Here is a 20,834-nt window from a genome sequence, read left to right as displayed (position 1 = left end):
AATAGGGTTGGCTCTGGCTCCTGGGTAAACAGTCCTTGAAGACTGGGGAGGGTACCTATGTCAGTCTGCAGTAGAAGAGCTACCATAGAGTCCAGTAGCATTTTAGAGACCAAGAAGATCTGGGGGGATGAGCTTTCGAGAGTTGTACTCCTGCTGAAGGGAGCGCTGACTCTCAAAAGCTTATACCTTGAAAATCCTCTTGGTCTATATAAGGAGAAGAAGAAGAGTTTGGATTTATATCCCACCTTTCACTCCTGTAATGAGACTCAAGGTGGCTTACAAGCTCCTTTCCCCTCCTCTTCCCACAACAGACACCTGGTGAGGTAGGTGGGGCTGAGAGAGTTCTGAAGAACTGTGACTAGCCCAGCAGGAACATAGGAGTGTGGAAACACATCTGGTTCACCAGATAAGCCTCTGCCACTCAGGTGGAGGAGTGGGGAATCAAACCCAGTTCTCCAGATTAGAATCCACCTGCTCTTAACCACTACACCACTCTGGCTCTATAAGGTACTACTGGGCTTGAATTTAGTCCTCAAAGAGTTTCTGCAGAGAAACTGTTGACAAGTCCAATCCAGATGTTCATGCCCCACCAGTTGGCTGTGGCTCAGTGGTAGAGCATGGAAAGCAACAGTCCCACATTCAGTCCCCACCATATCCAATTTAAAGGGCAAGGTCAGAGGTGATATGAAAAACCTCTGATGGAGACCCTGGAAAGCAGATGCCAGTTTAAGTAAACAATACAGACTTTGACAGACCAATGATCTGGCTCAGCATAAGGCAGCTTCGTGTGGGTGTCCAAGAAAAGAAGAACGTCGATATCAAAAGGAGATAAACTCAGGGCAAAATGAATTAGAGAATCCAACTAATGGAAGTGGTGAAGAAACAGGTCAGAATTAAACTGTGTGTTTTCATATTGTAACCTTGTTATTGAAGGCCAGTGTGGTGTTTGTTGTTTTGTATTTAACTCTGATTCAAGGTCTTTATGACCTTAAGTTTTATTCTGACCCATTTTTTCACGGTTTTCAGTAGAATTGGATTATTGAAAGGAGAACATCCCCAAGGAAACCTGCGGGGTTCTCTGGAAAAGAAGCAATGGCTGGAATTTAATGGGAAAGGCCAGGATTAAAATTCCTGACCAGTCATTAAGCTGAGAGAGGGATCTTGAATGAGGTGCTCTCTCATATTTGGTCTAACCCAGCGGTGGCGAACCTATGGCACGGGTGCCAGAGGTGGCACTCAGAGCCCTTTCTGTGGGCACACGTGCACAGAGTTCATCGTGGCGGGGGATCACCCCCCCACACACACACACACACCTCTCTAGGCTAGCCTGAGCACGATCCTTTACCTGGGAGTAAGCTCGGTTGCTGGCAATGGGGCTTGCTTCTGAGTAAACCCTCCTAAGGTCGTGATTCACCCATTCAAAGCGTTGCACAGTTGCTTCATTAAGCTTACCCCCAAGTAACGTGCACCTCGAAGCCAACCGTTTTTGTTAACTAAAACCTCAGTACTCAGGTTAAATTGCCGTGTTGGCACTTTGCGATAAATAAGTGGGTTTGGGGTTGCAATTTGGGCACTCAGTCTCGAAAAAGTTCGCCATCGTTGATCTAACCCCTTTGAGAATTCCTACTTCACAAGACTGTTGTAAGAACAAAAGTAAAGGGAAAGAACCCGTATTGCTTGAAAAAAAAGTTGGCTTTTAAAAACCCTCTTCTCTACCATAAAAATTGCTGTCTTCCCTTCCCCATAACAGACACCTTGTGAGGTAGGTGAAGCTACGAGAGTTCTGAGAGAACTGTGACTTGTCCAAGATCACCCAGCAAGCCTCATGGGGAGAAGCGGGGAATCAAACCCGGTTCTCCAGATTAGTCTGCCGCTGTTAACCCGCTACACCACACTGGCTCCTACCTGAGGTCCTTGAGGCAAATGTAGGATAACAAAAATTAGTAGATGCCAAATAGACAAAACGTGGAGCAGGAAATACTCCTGAAATATACATTTTTATGATTTTTAAAAAGCATTTAATGTTGCAGATCTCACAGCATGTTTTCTTGGATTCCTTACAGAGCTTACTGCCAATAAATGCTTTTAGACCCCCAGTGTTAGACCTTCATTTGATAAGGAACTGACCCTTGACCTCCCATCACACCGGTTGACAGCATGGTGTTCCCGTGTTTATCTCTAGTGTGGAAGATGATATGCCATTATCAGTTTACTAATCTGGAGAAGCAATCACCAAATAGCCTAAAGCCACCATCAAGACTGAAGTGGGAACACCAGACAGCTCTTGACCAGAGTGTTTCTCTCCTCATCGGCCAGGACCTCCACAATGGAAGAAGATTCTTTGCTTCTCCATTTAGAAAAAAGTTTCCATCATAAAGCCCATTGTTATGGTCACCATTATGACCTGTCTTGTCATTAGGAAAGCTTTGTTCTGCTAATTAGGGGATTTTCCATCAATGGGAGTTTGGTCTAAAGAGGAGCCATTTTCTGTGCATCTGAAACAGGGGTCAGTTGCATAACAAGAGCAAGGGATGATCCCTCATGTGTTAAGACTGATCTGCATCTGCTAGGTCAGGGTCAGAATGTCAGGGCTCTGTCTCAACTAGGCCCTTATCTACAGATAGCCTTCACAAGACGCCATCTTAAGACTTTTCAGATAATTGTTCAAAATACCCTCTTACCTTGGATGCTAACAGCCCAATTTGTTCCCAGTGAAGGACTATAGAAGCTGTGTGAGATCTGAACTAGATATTCTCTGTTCAAATTTAACCTTAGTCATTAATTCTGTGGCCTTAATTCTACATCAGATTGCAGACACAAGTGCTGACGTTTATGACCCATATTTTCTGTCTAATGAAGAGAACTTTGATTGGTTGTTGTGGGTTTTCCAGGCTGTGTGGCCGTGGTCTGGTGGATCTTGTTCCTAACGTTTCGCCTGCATCTGTGGCTGGCATCTTCAGAGGTGTATCACAGAGAGAAGTCTGTTATACACGGTGTCCAGTTATACACTGTTATACACTGGACACAGTGTATAACAGACTTCTCTCTGTGATACACCTCTGAAGATGCCAGCCACAGATGCAGGCGAAACGTTAGGAACAAGATCTACCAGACTACGGCCCCACAGCCCAGAAAACCCACAACCACCAGTTGAATCTGGCTGTGAAAGCCTTCAACAATACATAGAACTTGGATTCTTGGAAGCTAATACCTTGTAAATTCTTGTTGGTCTTTAAGGTGCTACTAGACTCAAATCTTGCTGAGCTTTATGTTTGCTTCAAAATTAGAAGCAACCCCTGCGGGCTTCAAAGGTGATTCGGAAAATGGCTAGGATGATCAACTGGTCTGAAGAAAAAAATCCCCTGAGGGAAATTAAATGGAATGTTATGTACCTGTTTGTTGTGGGGAGCGGGGGGAGGGAAAGGAGTTTGTAAGCCCCTTTGAATCACCTTACAAGAGAGAAAGAGGGGATATAAATCCAAACTCTTCTTCTTCTAAGATCTATTTATGTCATTTCAGAAACAAAACTTGTCTATATCTATTGAATGGGATCATGCATTTGCAGAAGCCATATCTAAGCATTCTGCCATTTTTAGGGCATAGGTTATACCACATTGAGAACAAATGGATCGGCCCTGACTCCTTCACCAAACAGTCTGAATTTTGACCACCTTTCCACAACATCAGAGCAAGTCAACCAATGAACAACAAGGAAGAATTTATACTCCAACTTTTATGTAACAAACTAAAGTTGTAATATAAAATACAACTTCAGCCCTCTAGTAAAATTAAATGTAAGTGCCTATGTAAATTTTAAAAAGCAACGTTAAAAGATTGGTCAGGACCAAATTCTTGCCTATGTTCCTTTTCTATATGCCAAATTTTAGATTGCAAAATCCCAGGGGTAGAACTGGGAGCCAGTGTGGTGTTGTGGTGAACTCTAATCTGCTGGGTGACTTTGGTCACAGTCACAGTCCTCTCAGAGCTCTCTCAGCCCAGGCAGAGGCTGGCAACGGCAAACCGCCTCTGAATGACTCTTGCCTTTAAGAAGAAGAAGAAGAGTTTGGATTTATATCCCCCCTTTCTCTCCTGTAGGAGACTCAAAGGGGCTTACAATCTCCTTGCCCTTCCCCCCTCACAACAAACACCCTGTGAGGTAGGTGGGGCTGAGAGAGCTCCGAGAAGCCATGACTAGCCCCAGGTCACCCAGCTGGCGTGTGTGGGAGTGTACAGGCTAATCTGAATTCCCCAGATAAGCCTCCACAGCTCAGGCGGCAGAGCAGGGAATCAAACCCGGTTCCTCCAGATTAGATACACAAGCTCTTAACCTCCTACGCCACTGCTGCTCCTCTGGGGTCACCATAAGTCAACTGTGACTTGATGGCAAAATCAGACACACGTAGGGGTAGGGACTTTTATCTTCTTGTTCTCTATAATGCCATGCAGCTTGATGGGACTAAATAAACAAATAATGACAATATTTTCCACAGTGAAAAAAAATCCATCAATTTATAGCAAAGTTTTTTACACATAAATATGTGAACATTTCATTTGACAGAATCTCTTTCACTGAAAGTAACACTGACAAATCTCTAAGATTGTTACAACTTCCAAAAGTCATGAAAAACCCACATGTCAGTTGGGATACCTTGAACTTTTATATCACAAAACAAACCTTTGTCTCTCATTTTGTGGGTTAAGTGTGCCACACATGTGAATTGTCAGCTGGAGAGACTTTCAGTTTTCCCTACTGTTGTGTTATGGACACTGGGGAACAGAAACCCCGTGCCATCCTTAGTTAATAAGACCGTGACATAGCAATGCGAAGTGTGATTATGGCATGCATTTGGGGAAAGTCTTGAACAACACAGTAACAGCAAAATGGATTTACAGCGTTTTCCATTGAAGACAGACAATTTTTCTTCTTGACTCCATGTTTGGCATACATGATCAGGCATTTCTGTCTTTAAGGAACCTGCCTGTACATTGTATTTTCTGCAAGTGGTTTCTTGTTACAAGACCTCTATTTTAGAGTTCATGTTCTGATCTATACTTTCTAGCAGTTTTGGTTTAAATATGGACAATGTGTGTAACACATTATGCACACTTGTAAATTACTGATTTTATATGAAGCTGCAATGAAATCATATTCATTTGTAACATGGTATCTAACAAATTGTTGCTTGTATGTGTGCCAGCGCACACAGTACACATGCTGTAGAATTCTTAGGAATGGCATGTGTTGAGAGAGAAATGAACTAAATATTTTTATCTTCCTGTTTTCTCAGTCCTCACAGTTTTACCCATCAAAATGATACTCATTTTCATAGGTCTCCATTTTCCTCCACAGGTTATTTCTGCAGAGGTAGCATAAAATCATGCTAATAGAACACCAAATGGTTAGCAAGTCCAATAATTTCCCCTAAGGCAGGATCATGCCTGTTTAGCCCTACAGAACACTCTGTATCACAGGAAAAGATCACGGAGTCCTGGAACTCAGGTGAACACATAAATCAGGCCCTTTCTGCGCAAATCCCCCAAAACGTTTCTAAACGATTATGCGATTTTCCCCATTTTTTTCAGTTCTGTGTTGAGTCAATGTTCAATGGCTCGTGCTGCATTCTATATTTCTCGTATACTCAATGATTCTAAGATTGCCCCCCCCCCGCAAAACCCCCCAAAAGAACAAACAGAGAAATGCTGCAAATAACAGGCGAAACTGAGTGAGGAGGAAGATCAGGGAAGCGCAGAGAGAACTGTGGGAAACGTCGTCAATAGATCGCACAACTGAAGACATTTTCAAAACCTTTCAGCCAGAGAACTGTTTTGAAAGGGGATTCATTTAAAACGTTTTGAGGCGGGAAATAAAACTTTTGCCAAAAGCAACGTGGAACTCCACGGAGGAAACGTTTTATTTCCTGCCTCAAAATATTTTATAAGGCTTGTGCAAAAAGCGCCTCAGATCAGCAAGGATTTTTGTAGAGGGGAGTGCATCTTACACAGGGAAGGTTTTCTTGGATCGGGGAAATAGCTCCGAACTTGGTACAGAGAACATGTTCTTAAATGGAAATAAAGTGTGTCATCTTTCTGGGGGACTGAAATTAGTCCTGACGAGTAGTTCTTCTCCAACATCTCTGTACCCATTCAGGTTTCTTGTTAGAGGCTTCTCCCTTGAGGCAGCAGCGGCAGATCGTTTCACGTAAACCACCGTATTATTGCTTCGGATTAAATCAGCTGAGCTGCTTTGAAACAAAGCGAGTGGACGTCCTGCAGGGGAACAGGAGAAGGGATAAGATCTGTTAAAGCAGCCCAGGGAATAGTTATGACACTGGCTGAAATGAAGTCACCAATTAAAACGGTAAAAGCCTTCCAAAAAAGGCAGTTTTGGTTTCACAAATTAACACATCCAGTTCTACAGCATTCGTCTGTGTTCGCGTATAGCCACAGAATCAGCTGTGTGTACTGCCACTGAGAAACAGGCTACTTGAAACACACAGAAAGAAAAGAAGATATAACTTGAACTCTTCATTATGAATTTATACCCTGCTCCCGCCCCCCCCCCCCCCGTGAAGTGGCGTAGCACCAATGGGGCCGGGTGGAGTGCAGCACCCCAGGCGGAGCAGCGGAGGGAGTTTGGCCGGGCCACGGAGGGAGCATGGCAGGGCATTCGGGGGCATTCCAGGGTGGGGGTGGACAGTGCCGTGGCAGGGTCACAGGGGGCACACGCACCCCAGGCACAGTTCCCCTTCGCCCCGCCTCTGCCCCAGTGGCATCCAAAGTGGCTCACAACATTGTTCTCTGCTCCCAATATCACCCAGCAAGCCTCCAGGGCAAAGTACCAATTAAAACCCAGGTCTCCCAGATTAGCGTCCAATATTCTAACCACTGCACCACACTGAAAGAATAACAGCAGACCAATCTTAACCATATATACTTTGCAATAAATCCTAGTATAGTCAGTATAGTCAGACTTTCAGCTAGGTAACTGTGCACAGACCTAGTATCTGACCACTTTATTCATCTGTTATTAATTACTGGAGGCCTTTTTGGATCTGAATTCAATCCCAGTTGGTTTCAGGTAGATGCCTCAAGACTGACGTGGACTTCCAACCTTCCAAGATTGATAAAATGAGTACTCAGCTTGCTGGAGGTAAAGTATAAATGACCGGGGAAGGGAATGGCAAACCACCCACTAAACATAGTCTGCCTAGTAAAAGTTGTGATATGATGTCACCCCATGGGTCAGCAATAACCCAAAGCTTGCATGGGATTTTACCTTTTACCTTCTACTTTTTTATTTTTATTTTGGAAAAGAAGCAAAAAGAAGCAAAGCAAACGAAGATTTAAAAGCACAAATAATGAGCTGTCACTTCTCTCAGGAATCAGAGGGTTAATCAGTTCGAAAGAAGAGCAGCAAAAGAATGGGGGAAAGGTGTGAAGGGTTCCCATACAGAAACTGACTACTATGTTACTAGGCAGTGAATTCCATTCTCATTTTGCTTTTCAGCCACCCTTTCCCCAACTGTCCTTCCAAAGTGTCCAACAACTAAAACTTAAACACATATACCAGGGATAACAGGCATTGTGCACAACACAGGGCTAGCCATCCTGGGTCCCATGAGGGGGGCCTGCTTCTGAAAAAATGTGCCTGCAGTTAGCAGAGAAGGATGGGGGCCATGAAGAACGGACGCTGCACCAACACAACAACAGCCTTGCCCACTGGAAGAGCAGTGCTTCCCCTCAGGCCTTTGCACAGGGCTGGCACGGCCTAACCAAGAGAGAGAGGGAGGGAAGGAAGGAAGGAAGAAAGGAAGGAAGGAAGGGAGGGAGGGAGGGAGGGAGGGAGGGAGGGAGGGGACAGGCAGTGTCAGAGGCAGAGATATATGTGCTCTGGCTGCCCCACCTTAGTTATGTCCCTGGACACTGGTCGCAAAGATAAAAAACACAGGGTATAAAAATGGCCTGTATTTTTTATTGATTGACTGATTTGATTTTGCTGTTGCTGTCTTAAAATCTATCACTCCCCCCATTCCCTCAAGGACCTTCATTAGGTAAAGTGGGATCCCGCTTACAGTGCAATCACATGCAGAGTTTCTCCAGTCTAAACCCATTGATTTCGATTCACCCTAGGATGGGATTTAAAGTCAAACATGCCTCCCTTTTTATTCCTCCTGGGAATTGCACTTACTATACCCCGCTCCACCTAAAGACCGAAGTAAAATTGTAACTTCATCCACCATTTCCTCCTGCCCGCCCCCCTCCATGTGCTTCATGCCCCTCATTTGCCACAGCCTGGTCCGGACTAGATGGGGGGGGGAGGGGGGCATGGAGAATGTGATGGAGACAGGGGAAATGGCAAAGTTACAAACTTGCTTAGATCTTTATGTGGAACAGGGTATACAAAGCTTCCTAGAAGTTACCTGCAGGAACACCCCTCTTTTTGAAAATTAATCTGAACACACATATAATTTAATAATAATAAAGCAAGTTATTACTGAGGATTATTATCATTAATAACAACCCTCAATAATAAGATAATAATAATCCTTAATAGTAAAATTAAAGATAATTAGGATTATTAAGAAAAAAACACCAGGCCAATTTCCCATAGAATGGTGATATAATGAATCATCCCTAACAGTAATGGCTGGATAGTACTAATCTGCATCTCTCATTGCTCACGTGAGGGGTAATAGCTCAGCTGCAAAAATTGGATAATTGATGGTATGCTTTGGAAAAAAGAAGGGCACCACGGCTATCTTCAATGAAAGGCCATAATCAGAGCTAATTACAGGGCATTGGTGAATTTTGTTTGTGTGGGGATCTGGGCTGATAAAAGAGATCAGAATTACCCCTCTTATAATCAGGAGAAAAGCTCCCCCTTTTATTCTGCTTTTTTTTCATCCCAACAATCCCTCCCCCCACCCCGAGACTCTTTAGACCTAAACATATGCATACCACAGATTACTTCACCCCTAGACTAGTACAAATTGCACCTGTCTCTGGGATGGAAGACAGAGAACCTGTTTAGTAGAGCAGGAAAAAGTGGCTTAAAAAATCTGGGTGGCAAATAAGAGAACTGGACTTGGTTAGGAAGGATGGGGAAAAATAGAGCCAGTAATTTACTGAAATGTGTTATTCTACCTGATCTCAGAGTTTAATTGTCAATGACTGTTTTCAAAATGGACTGAAATATTACAAGATGTTCTGTAGAAGAGCTGAGTCATCTTGCTATGCATCTTGTTTCTTCATCATAGGAACTAGGAGAGTCAGTGTGGGATAGTGGTTAAGAGCAATAGATGCTAATCTGGAGAACTGGGTTTGAGTCCCCACTCCTCCACATGAGGGTGAGCTGGATTTGTTTTCCTGCTTCTGCACATGACGACCTTGGGCTCGTCAGGGTTCTTTCAAAACTCTCTTAGCCCCCTATCTTGTGAGGTATCTGTTATGAGAAGAGGAAGTGAAGGAGTTTGTAAGCCACCTTGAGTTCCATCACAGAAGAGAAAGGTGGGGTATAAATCCAAACTCCTCTTCTTAACTTCAGCAGCTGTGAGAATCAACTAAAACAGTGCTTAGGCTCAACCCTCTACAAGTTGTGATTTTGAATACATCACCTAAAAAAGGTTAATGTCTCCTTTTCTTAAAACAAAAAGCTCAGAATTCCCTCTCCTTTTCAGTATCTAGGAGGGGGGAAAGACTGATGTCTCTCTTTGCTCTCACCTGTCCATGTCTTCTGTGGAGTGATGATAAAACGTTGACACTGCGGATGGGAACTGCAAACGTCCGCAGCTTCTTCTGCATTGTGAACAGACAGCATGCATCCCGTGTGGCTGTAAGAGGGCCAGCATTTATAGTCCTCTGCAGTCCCACTATGGAACCCTCGTAAAGCAATATATTCTGGAAGAAAAAAGAAATAATGCATTTGGATGAAGTGTGTGAGCTGTTTCAGGCAAAATGAAAAAAAAAGAAAAACCAAAAAGAGAGAGGGAGGGAAAAAACAGGATGTGGGGAGGATTCTGTTTCCTGTTCCCTGCATTTTTTCATCTCATCTACCTTTAAGCTTGCAGGACTCCGCTGGAAAGACGATGCCGATCTAGTAACCACTGATGGACATGAATCTATTCACCTTTTATACAATCAGGGCTGTCACTGAAGCCTGAACGGTTTCTAACCATGACAACATCTCTACCTGAAGCGTTACGCCATCCCACTTTAAAGGAGAACAATGCAACTGGTTCATATTGAATCACCCTGAGCAATAAAGTGAAAAACTACATCAAGGGGGAAATGACAGATATCAAAATAAAGAAATCAGCAGGAACAAATCTTACTCAGCACTGGCTTCAATCCTGTGAAAATTATAGTGCAATCCTAACCAGAGTTCCAGTCTAAGTCTACAGCAGTTGATGATGTTAAAAGGGTGTGAAAATACTGGTAGTTGCACTTACTCTCACTGATACTAATGGTAGAACACTACTAACTCCTCCCGATTCCAATTTTTAAAAGTAAATCACTCCCCTTTGCCTATGCTCTGAAGTTTGATGTTGAAATTATAATGTATAAAAGCTTTAAATCATCGCCTGTACCTTTTAAATGAGAAGGCTTCTTCTGCAGGTAAAGTCCAGACTTGTACAAATGCAAAACTTTCTGAAAAGCTCTCAGTGTTTCATTTGCTCCGTATCGTAAATCACCTACATTGACAGGCCAGGACAGGGCGGGGGCAAAGAAAGAGATGAAGTGATTATTCAGGAGACAGATGCTCTTGTTCAAATAAGCTTTTGAAATTTCATATTACCTGTGGCATTCAGGATATCCTTCAGAATGGGCTGTAAAGTGATAGGCGCCGTGTGAGGTAAGAGATACGTGAAAAAATACCTATGACAAAGTTTAAGAACAAACATTTTAAAAGCTGTGGGAAGGTTCTTTAAGGCACTAGTATGGTTTAATAGAATAGAATAGAATAGAATAGAATAGAATAGAATAGAATAGAATAGAATAGAATCTTTATTGGCCAAGTGTGATTGGACACACAAGGAATTTGTCTCCGGTGCATATGCTCTCAGTGTACATAAAAGAAAAATACATTTTGTCATATAGGTCTAGTAAGCAATCAGGAAACAATCAGTAGTAATGAAAACATAAAATGTAAAATCATAAAATAAAATAAAATAAAATGTCAGCACAGGCTATAGTCATACAGTCATAAGTGGGAGGAGATGGGTAATAGGAATGATGAAAAAAGTAGTGCAGTAATTATATAATAAGTATATAATAAATAGTTTAACATTATCGAGGGAATTATTTGTTTAACAGAGTGATGGCATTCGGGCCCTGACTGGGGAATGTTGGTCATATCACTTTTTCTCAGAGTCATCTCCCACCCTAAGATCTCTCTATACATGGCATTTTATCACATCCTTACTTTAAGGAGCTCTGGGCAGTGTGAATGATCCTCCCAGCCTTTCTACTAGCGCTACAACAGGCCTGTGAGGTAAATCAAGCTGACAGAGAATAGACTGGCCAGTGAGATTCATGACTAAATAGGAATTTGAACCACGTAGACCTAGTCTGATACACTCACCATTACACCACACAGGCCCCTGATTTTATCATGTTTATAATCTGTCTTTCTCACTGAAGGTCAAGGCAGATTACTAACTTATGTTAATGCCATCAAAAGGAGGAGGTATCTAATGAGCAATCTCTTAGCACTAGGATTAGAGAAATCTCCAAAAAGCATAGAATATAAAGTTGTTGTGAGACCTTAACGAGAAACATGCTGGATCAAACCAGAGCTTCATCTAATCCAGCATTCAAACCCCGTAAAGCCTCTGGCCCAGATATAATTTCCCCAGAGATACTGAAGTCGCATATAGAGTGGTGGGCACCCCTTTTGGCCAATCTATTCACCCAAATCAATGACTCAGGCCTCATTCCTAAGCCTTGGCTATCTGCAGTCATTGTACCTATTTATAAAAAAGGTGACCCATCGGATCCTGCCAACTTCCGCCCAATTAGTTTGACATCAGTCATTGGGAAAATATATGCTAAGACACTTCTACTCCAAACCATAAGGGCCTGGACGCATTCATCAGAACATCATTGGCCCAGAGCAAATAGGGTTTCACGAGGGGGAAATCCATCGCACCATGCTATGCTTCTTACGCATTTGGTTAATAAATAATCTTAAAAGTCCAAGAAGCAAACTTTATGCTGCCTTCATTGATTTGAATGCAGCTTTTGACACAGTCTCTAGAGAATCGTCTTTGGAATAAATTGGCTATACAAGGAATAGACAATAAACTTCTTTTTCTAATCAGGCAACTTTCTATACCAACACAAACTGCAGAGTTAAGTGCTCACGTGAAGGTCTCATGACTGATTCTTATTTCTACCTTTTAAAGGTGTGAGCAAGTAAGGCTGTGTGTTAGCACCAACCCTTTTCAATTTATTTTTGAGTGACCTTTCCATCAGCCTTATTGGAAATTAATAACCATGCCCCTAAATTAGGCTCATGTTAAGGTATATTCCAATACTTCTATATGCTGATGATACCATCCTTCTATCTCGGCCAAAAGTTGGACTTACCGACCAGTTGAATAGATGTGTGGGCAGTACTGTACAGATAACGGACTAGTCATCAATTATCAAAAAAAAGACCAAGATTTTGATCTTTGCCAAACAATGTACTGTCATAACTGGGCTTACTAATAAAGTGCCAGTGGAGCAGGTTTCAACTATCACAAATATCTTTGGAATTACATTTTCTTATAACCTTTCCTGGTTACTCCCACAAAAAAGCTGCTATTGCAGGTGCTACTATCAGTTATTCTGCCATTGCACGCTTCTTTTTTATGGAAAGGGCCACTCCCTTTGTCCCAGCAGCACTAAAAAATCTTTTAACTCTAAGATAGAAGAAGTTACTTTGTATGGAGTACCTATCTGGCTCCAAGCAGTTGATCACTCCTTGAATACTGTCCAACCTAAATTTTTCAGTAAAATTATGGGCCTGCCACCATTGTGGACCGTGATGCGGTCCTCTGTTTAGAACTGGGCCAAAATTCATTAGTTTATAGGGCTTGGTTGAGGAGCTTTTAAATTTTGGTTTCGCCTGCATTTCTCGCATGATGAGCACTCTCATGATTCACCTACTTTTGTCTGGATACTCAGGCTAATCCATGGTTCTCTCTGATCGAAAAGAAAGATTGAATCACTCTGTATATCTCTCGACTCGCTTCCCCCGCTATCTAGTTCAGAATCCTACAACTTGTTAAAACAAAAAATTGTTGAAAAGCTTAATGGATTAATTTATTTAGGGCTGCTATGAAAACTTGTTCACCCTTACATCTTTTCAATACCCCTATATCAAAACAGGATGGCTCCCTATTTGTATTTTTTTTGACTAATCCAATGCAGAGAAGAGCCCTCACACTTGCTTTTCTTGTTTCAATGTTTTCCCCTCCGCCATTAAGTGGTAGATTTAACAACTTGGAAATGAGCGAAAGGGTATGCTCTTGTGGTGAACAACAAATTGAAACATTGGCACATCAACTGCTTTGCTGCCCTAAATCTGCTAATATCAGATCAAAATATTCCAACATTCTTTCTAGGATACCTAGTGAAATGGAAGAATCAAGTAGACTTCCTTTCCTTCTGGACAATTCTGACAATGAAACTTGTGAATTGGTTGCACAATTTTTACTGGAGGTGATGCACAATCAATAATTTATATTTTATCTTAAACCTTTGTATTTGTATACCTTTTATCTTCAACCTTTGTATTTGTATACCTTTTATCTCAGGTTTTTATTGTGTTATGATTATTGTTATGCCAAATAAAGGCTTATTATTATTATTATTATTATTATTATTATTATTATTATTATTATTATTATTATTATTATTATTAATCCAGCATTCTGTTTCACCAAGTGGCTAGCTAGCTGCCCCAGAGGACCAAAAACAAGCATAATGGGTCCCCAGCTCCACACTGGTATTCAAAGTATTACCAGCATTTCTGTCTCTGAACATGGAAGTTCTCATAAGGCACCGTGGCTAGCAACCATTGATGGACTAACTGCTAATTCTGGTGTTTTATAACTTTCTTACCTTAACTCTTCTTTTTCTCCTCACACAGAGGAGAAGAAGACGAGGAGGAGGAGTTTGGATTTATATCCTCCCCTTTTTCTCCTGCAAGGAGATTCAAAGGGGCTGACAACCTCCTTTCCCTTCCCCTCCCACACAACAAACACTCTGTGAGGTGGGTGGGGCTGAGAGAGCTCAGAGGAACTGCTAGTCCAAGGCCACCCAGCTGGCATGTGTTGGAGTGCACAAGCTAATCTGGTTCCCCAGATAAGCTCCACAGTTCAAGTGGCAGAGTGGGGAATCAAACCCGGTTTTCCAGATTACAGTGCACCTGCTCTTAACCACTACACCACATGTTAAAGATCCACAATGGAATTAACACCAAACCTATCTGCCTCAGCTCCACCTCACCCCTTGTAACCTTCCTCACAAGAATTCACAGTATGATCACCATGAATATCACATATCTGAAGAAATCAGCTGTTACCCTAAAATAAATGCTGTTTGGCCTTTGGTGTGTTTTTCTACAACAGAATAACATGGCTACCCCTTTGATATCCTCCATAAATCTTTTAAAGCCATTTATGTTTGTGGCCATGACTACATTCCCATGGAAGTGAATGCCACCATAGTTTCATTACTTGTTGCATAAAGTAGTATTTCCTCTTGTACATCCAGAATCTAGTGCCCATAGAGTTAATCAAGTGCCCCTAAATTCTGGTATTCTGGGAGAGGTTATGAGAATGAGATGAAGACTACAAACAGTTAAGAGAAAAATCCAAATGAACATATGGGGGCTCAGGAGTCAAAAGGAGTATTTCAGAGCTTCCTTTCCCCTGAAAGCAATATTAAATACTTGCTGCAAGCAGCTGATTCGAGAGGGACTTCTATTTTCCCACTTCTAAATCATTTTAAAAATAAAGATCCAGCTCCAGAATGGAGTCACTACAGCCCCTTCCGCACATGCAGAATAATGCACTTTCAATCCACTTTCAATCCACTTTGCAGCTGGATTTTACTGTGCAAAACAGCAAAATCCACTTGCAAACAATTGTGAAAGTCAATTGAAAGTGCATTATTCTGCATGTGCGGAAGGGGCCTATGTTATTTCAAGTGTGAAAGTATGTAAAGTCAGCATTTCTTTCTTGATTACCCAGAACATCCTACACTGCCAAATAAGCTGCTACCCAAATCCTGGAAGTAGCCACTTATACAGTACAAGTATTTTATTTCAGAAAATGATCTGAAGGTACAGTAGCGTTTGTGTGTATCAGTTAGGTGCGTTAGTTCCAGAACATAACCCAGTCCATAAATGGTTAAATAATCCCATCAATTTAAGCATGAAATGCAAAAACAGAATTCAGATCTTACTACATAACACGATCTTCATGATTTTATTTAGTTATTTGGATTTATATCCCGCCCAATCCCCAAATCCTATTCATTCAACAGTAATTTATTAATGCTGTCCAACATACCTGTAGGCATTGAAGAGATTTCTTTGCTCGTTGATTCCTTCGCACTTCCCATGCATGCATTTAAGAGAAAAGGTCTTTGTCGGGAATTCTAACAAGCAGTCCTTATCTGTCTGGCACGACAGTTCCTCGGTGCTTACGTCATCCAGGTCTGTCACTTTGAGGACCCCATTCACCATCACAAACTGCCTAGGCTGGAAATCCAGGAGGGTGATGGAGCCCAGAGGAGAATTCGCCAAGTAATAGAGCAATTCGACTAGATCCAGACAGATCTGAAAAGCAAAAGGTGAATACTGGTTGCTTGGAAGCATGTGAATGATGAGAAAGGGGTTAAGTTAAACAATACAGAGAGCCCAGCTGAACACATTTAGTTCTTTCTCCCTCTTTTAATGCCGCTAATTCCTGGTCCTTGGCATTGTGCGTACGGCCAGTCCTCACTGAAATAATCCTTAACTTCTTTAATTGACAGAATCTTTTCTGAAAGATGCAGCTGCAGTATTAAAAGGGTGATGTAATGCAGGGGTTAAGAGCAGCAGCCTCTAATCTGGAGAACTGCATTTGTTTCCCTATCCCTCCACATGAAGCCTGCTGGGCGACCTTGGGCCAGTCACAGTTCTCACAGAACTCTCTCTCAGCCCACAAAGGGCCGCTTCATGGCCCGGGGTGTGTGTGTGTGTGTGTGTGTGTGTCAATCGTACCTGCCTCCAAAGCTGTGCTTCGAAAGGAGGCAGGGACCCAAAAAAAACCCCTGCGCCTCCGTGCGAAGGCGCATACCCCATTCGCAGGACAGCCAGCCATATAAAAGGGACCGGGGCAAGGATCGGTTCAGGTGACCCGCCTTTCACTTGTGTTTATTAGCCTGTGCGGAAAGGGCCAGAGGCAGGCAATGGCAAATCACCCCTGAACATTTCTTGCCTTCACAACCCGATGGGATTGTCATAAGTCAACCGTGACCAGAACTGGTGATATGCCACAGATGGATAAGCCAAATGAAGGCCCCATGGACAGGCAACCTTGCTATATAAACAAGGCTATATACAAGGGAATATGGAGGCTACAGAGCTTGGATAACTGTTATAAGTGGTTTGCTTCACTTTAACAAGACTTTTGCCACTGGGGAAACAGAATGAGACCCCAAACCCTTTTTATCCACCCAATGGAAACAAATACCCTCTGTGGTAGACACTGATATTCTGGGAACGAGTCATGGATATGCCCTGCATCAGGGCTTTTGACAAAGAAACAGCAATTGCTTGATTTTCTTCATCTCCACGAAGATGCCCCCTGTTTATTATAATTACCTTTAGAATTTTTTAAAAAAATATCCAGTGGCAAAAAGTTCCACAGGTTCTGGACTGTTGAGGGCTGAAAAGACAAAAAAAAATGCCTAAAAGGTAGTTAAAACTGTCGTAGGTTCTTTCCCGTAGCAAAAACAGGTGTTCCCTCTTTCATTTTATAAACCACTGGCGACTAATCGCTGGTGGGGATTCTAATTTTCTTTTTAAAAGAAAGGTGCAGTTTCAAAAAGAGCAGAAACGAGATGATTCCAAAGGCTTCCTCCAGAAGGCAGCAACAAAGAAATCCCATTTGTCCCTCCTGGGATTTCTGCACTCAAGTCTGAGGTCTAAAGACTGACTGATAAAACAAGCCTGGGGGTTGTTTGCTTACTTTAAATCTCTTCTCCCAGGGGGTCTGAAGGAGCTCAATCATCTCCAGCGGTCTTCCCAGCTCCAGTATCGTGGTGATCTTCGCCGCAGGATTGGCACTGCTATCATGGCACTGACCGTACAACTGGGAAAAGGGGGGGGGGGGAACCCACAGACGATCATATTAATGCTGAAGGAATACACAAATGTTTTCATTTCGGAAAGTAAACATAAGTTTGGGTTGCAGGGAAGGAAAGAATGGTTTACAGCTAATCGCTCAGCTAAGCCTCTGAGATTGCAAGATAGTTGGGAATTCTTCTGACGCGCTTGGTTCCAAGCAAGCTGACGCTGGGTAAATCATGACTTTAATTAGCCTGCTCTGAAGTCAGGAGTGCTTACGCCCGCCTTGAGAACATTACATTCCCCTTGATGTGTGTTTACCATTAACCCAGCCAAGGGCAATTTTCTTAAGAGCGACCGCAGTCTGCTTTCTCCCATTCCCTTGCAAGCTCTGTCGGGCCATTAACAATAATTAACTGGAGAGGGAGCCTTCAGACGCAAGTTTACGGGATGCAGATATAAAGGCTCTCTTATCTATTTGATACTCATGATTAAAGGTCTCCCGTTCGCTTAAGCCTGTGGCTTCTCTCACAAATATAAGTTTCAGTTTAAAAAGAAAAGCCCACCGTTGCACATCCCTTTTCCCCGCAATGCAAACCTTTATAAACTTGATGCAAGGTATGATGGAGGAGAGGGAAGATTGATTTATTTTACTTCAATTATTCCCAGTCTTTCTGCTGAATGGGGACCCAAGGCAACTTAGCTCTTCCTGTTCTCCATGTTATCCTCACAACAACCCTGTGACGTAGAGCATGACTGGCCCAAGATTACCCAACGAGCTTCCCTGGCAAAACCCTGCGGATTTGAACCTGGATTTCCCACTAGTTGTGGCGGGTTTTCTGGGCTGTGCGGCCGTGGTCTGATGGATCTTGTTCCTAACGTTTCGCCTGCATCTGTGGCTGGCATCTTCAGAGGTGTATCACAGAGAGAAGTCTGATACACACTGTGTCCAGTGAGACGGGAATGTTTAGTGGGGTATATATTATCCATGTCTCAGGGTGGAGAACCAATCAGTAAGTGGACAATATATACCCCACTAAACATTCCCGTCTCACTGGACACAGTGTGTATCGGACTTCTCTCTGTGATACATCTCTGAAGACCGGCCACACCTCTGAAGACCGGCCACAGATGCAGGCGAAACCTTAGGAACAAGATTGACCAGACCACGGCCACACAGCCCGGAAAACCCACCAGAACCAGTTGAATCCAGCTGTGAAAGCCTTCAACAATCCTAGCCTGACACCAGAATCATTTCACTCTTATGAGATGAGCTCAAAACAGAAGAAACTGGAAAGCAACATATATTGAACAGACTCTTGTTCCTGGCTCCACAAACTCGGCATTAAAAATGTGTGGCTGGTGACAGGGGTGAGGGATAAAAAGGAAAAGAGTTGGACGGCTGGCCAGGAAGGGATGCAGAGCAGAATCATCACTGGGATGGAAAGGTAGTCAATTATCGATAACATGTTTGCTCCTCTTTCATAAGGAAGGAACTTTTGTGTGGAAGCGGGGAGAATCCCTTAGGAAGAAAGTACAAGAAGTTGGCAGACAGGTCATGGGAAAAAGTCTGTTCTTCATCAACTCCATGTGCAACCATTCAATTCACTGCACAGGCACAGCCCACTGAAGAGTCCTGGAGAAAGTACTGTTGAGGGCTTTTATGGCCCAAATCAACTGGTTGTTGTGGGATTTCAGGGCTGTGTGGCCGTGGTCTGGTAGTTTTTGCTCCTTAACATTTGCGCTGGGATTTTCAGAGACACGTCAAAATAAGATGTATTTCTCTTCAGAGAGCAATGCCTCTTACCGTGACATACCTTTGAAGATGCCAGCCACAGATGCGGGCAAAAGGTTAGGAGCAAAAACTACCAGACCCTGGCCCCAAAGTCTGGAAAACCCACAACAGCCAGTCCTGGAGAACTCAAAAGCTTGCACACCATTTGGAGTCAATTTGGCTGCTCCTGGCTTTGCTTTGGACCAACAGGGCTACCTGCAACCTCCTCCAAGAGGAGCAGAAATCTTATGCCTGCCACAGAGGGCCCTTTCTTCCATTGCAAATAGCACAGTGGGGTGAGAGAAGGCTAGCAAATCCCCACACCTTTCTGTTTTGGTCTGGAATCCTGAAGTGCCAACTGCTACCAATTTTGAGTCTCCCAGCTTTGCCCTCTGCTGAGTTATGCCTGCCATAAATGGGAAGATGGACAGACAGGCCGGTTCTTTTATTACTACAGAGTCTTCCTAGAAGCGAGCAAAGTGATTTGTTTTGTTGTGATATGGATCAGAATCATATTGCAGAAGGGGGGAGAAGGGGAAGAAGAAAAGTTTGATTTCTACTCTAGTTTTCTCAACCAGGAGGAGTCTCAAAGTGGCTTACAAACTCCTTCCTTTTCCCTCCCCACAACAGATATCTTGGGAGGTAGGTGGGGCAGAGAGAGTTTTGAGAGAACCGTGACTAGCCGAAAGTCACCCCATCAGGCTTCATGTGTAGGAGGGGGAAACAAACCTGGATTGGAGTCCGCTGCTCATATGGAGGAGTGGGGAATCAAACCAGGTTCTCCAGATTCAAGTCCACCACTCTTACCCACTCTGCCGTGCTGGTTCAGGGGCCCTCAGACAGCAGCGCTGGAGAAGGGGGCAGCAGGGAAATATGCACGCTTTTGCCGGCTGGGACATGCCCAATTCAATCTACAACCCAGCCGCCCCCCCCCCGCCCCCCTCCGGGATCGATTTCAATTTAGGCTGCGATCCCGAGCACGGAAGAGCTGGAAGACGGCAGCTCATATTGCCAGCTAAACACGCTGAAGAGGAGGATTTAGTTGCAAAACAACGGCGGCTAATGCCACCCCGGCGCGTTTCCCTTCCCAGCACTCAGGACAGAAAGCGACGTTAACCGGCGGGAAGGGCGTTTCAGCCCAAGCCCCGCGCCACGATCGCTTCCCCCGAGCCGTCGAGGCGGCTGTTTCTGCCCCCCCCCCGCCCCCCTGAGGTGGGCCCCACGTGCCTTGACGATGCCAGGATGCTCCAGGCTCTGCAGAAGGGTCATCTCCTTGAGCAGCTTGTAAGCGGCCAGCCGGCGGCAGCCTCCCGGGTGTCCGTAGCGCCGCACGCAGCCGGTCACGTCGCGGCCGGAGCCGTGCACGGATTTCAGGGCCACCTCCCGGCCGCCCGGCGGCGGCAACACGGCTCTCAGCACCACTTTGGTGATGCCGCAGCCCACCAGGCTCAGCCCCGTCGCGCCGTCCAGATCCGCGCAGCCTATGGCACGCCCTGCAGCAGCAGGAGGGGAAACGCGCGCCTGGATGGCAGCGGCCAGACGGCTCAGGTCCCGCCGCCGCCGCTCCAGGTCCCGCCGCAAGCCCGGGGGCGCTTCGGGGCCCCGCCGCCGCCAAGGCCCCCAGCAGGCCAAGGCCACGAGCAGCAGCAGCAGGGCAGCCGGCAGCACCACCAGCCGCGCCCCCGGCATGGCGAGCTAGCCAAGGACGCGCAGCAGCCAGCCGTGCGGCAGGCT

At 44.2% G+C, this 20,834-nt stretch overlaps 1 protein-coding gene across 1 annotated transcript; it reads right to left on the bottom strand.

Moving 5' to 3' along the window:
- Nucleotides 1-4,490: 4,490 nt before the first annotated feature.
- On the bottom strand, nucleotides 4,491-20,834 carry LOC125425714 (extracellular tyrosine-protein kinase PKDCC-like). Its single transcript, XM_048483265.1, has 7 exons — nucleotides 20,328-20,834; nucleotides 17,229-17,351; nucleotides 15,564-15,832; nucleotides 10,796-10,875; nucleotides 10,587-10,691; nucleotides 9,721-9,897; nucleotides 4,491-6,267 (listed from the first exon to the last, which is right to left on the bottom strand). The coding sequence occupies exons 1-7, from the start codon at nucleotides 20,787-20,789 to the stop codon at nucleotides 6,080-6,082; spliced, it is 1,404 nt and encodes a 467-aa protein (XP_048339222.1). The 5' UTR covers nucleotides 20,790-20,834; the 3' UTR covers nucleotides 4,491-6,079.

Source organism: Sphaerodactylus townsendi, linkage group LG02, assembly GCF_021028975.2.
Source record: "Sphaerodactylus townsendi isolate TG3544 linkage group LG02, MPM_Stown_v2.3, whole genome shotgun sequence".
NCBI classification, from domain to species: domain Eukaryota; kingdom Metazoa; phylum Chordata; class Lepidosauria; order Squamata; family Sphaerodactylidae; genus Sphaerodactylus; species Sphaerodactylus townsendi.
Note: the sequence above shows the minus strand (reverse complement) of the source record. Positions and strands in the feature narration are given on the sequence as shown.

Excerpts from the sequence above, each read along its gene's own strand:
- LOC125425714 (XM_048483265.1), bottom strand. The coding sequence starts at position 20,789 with ATGCCGGGGGCGCGGCTGGTGGTGCTGCCGGCTGCCCTGCTGCTGCTG. Across the intron at positions 10,876-15,563 it reads AATCTCTTCAATGCCTACAG|GTATTTTTTCACGTATCTCT; the intron begins GTATGTTGGACA and ends ACTTTGTCATAG. Across the intron at positions 10,692-10,795 it reads GGATATCCTGAATGCCACAG|GTGATTTACGATACGGAGCA; the intron begins GTAATATGAAAT and ends CTGTCAATGTAG.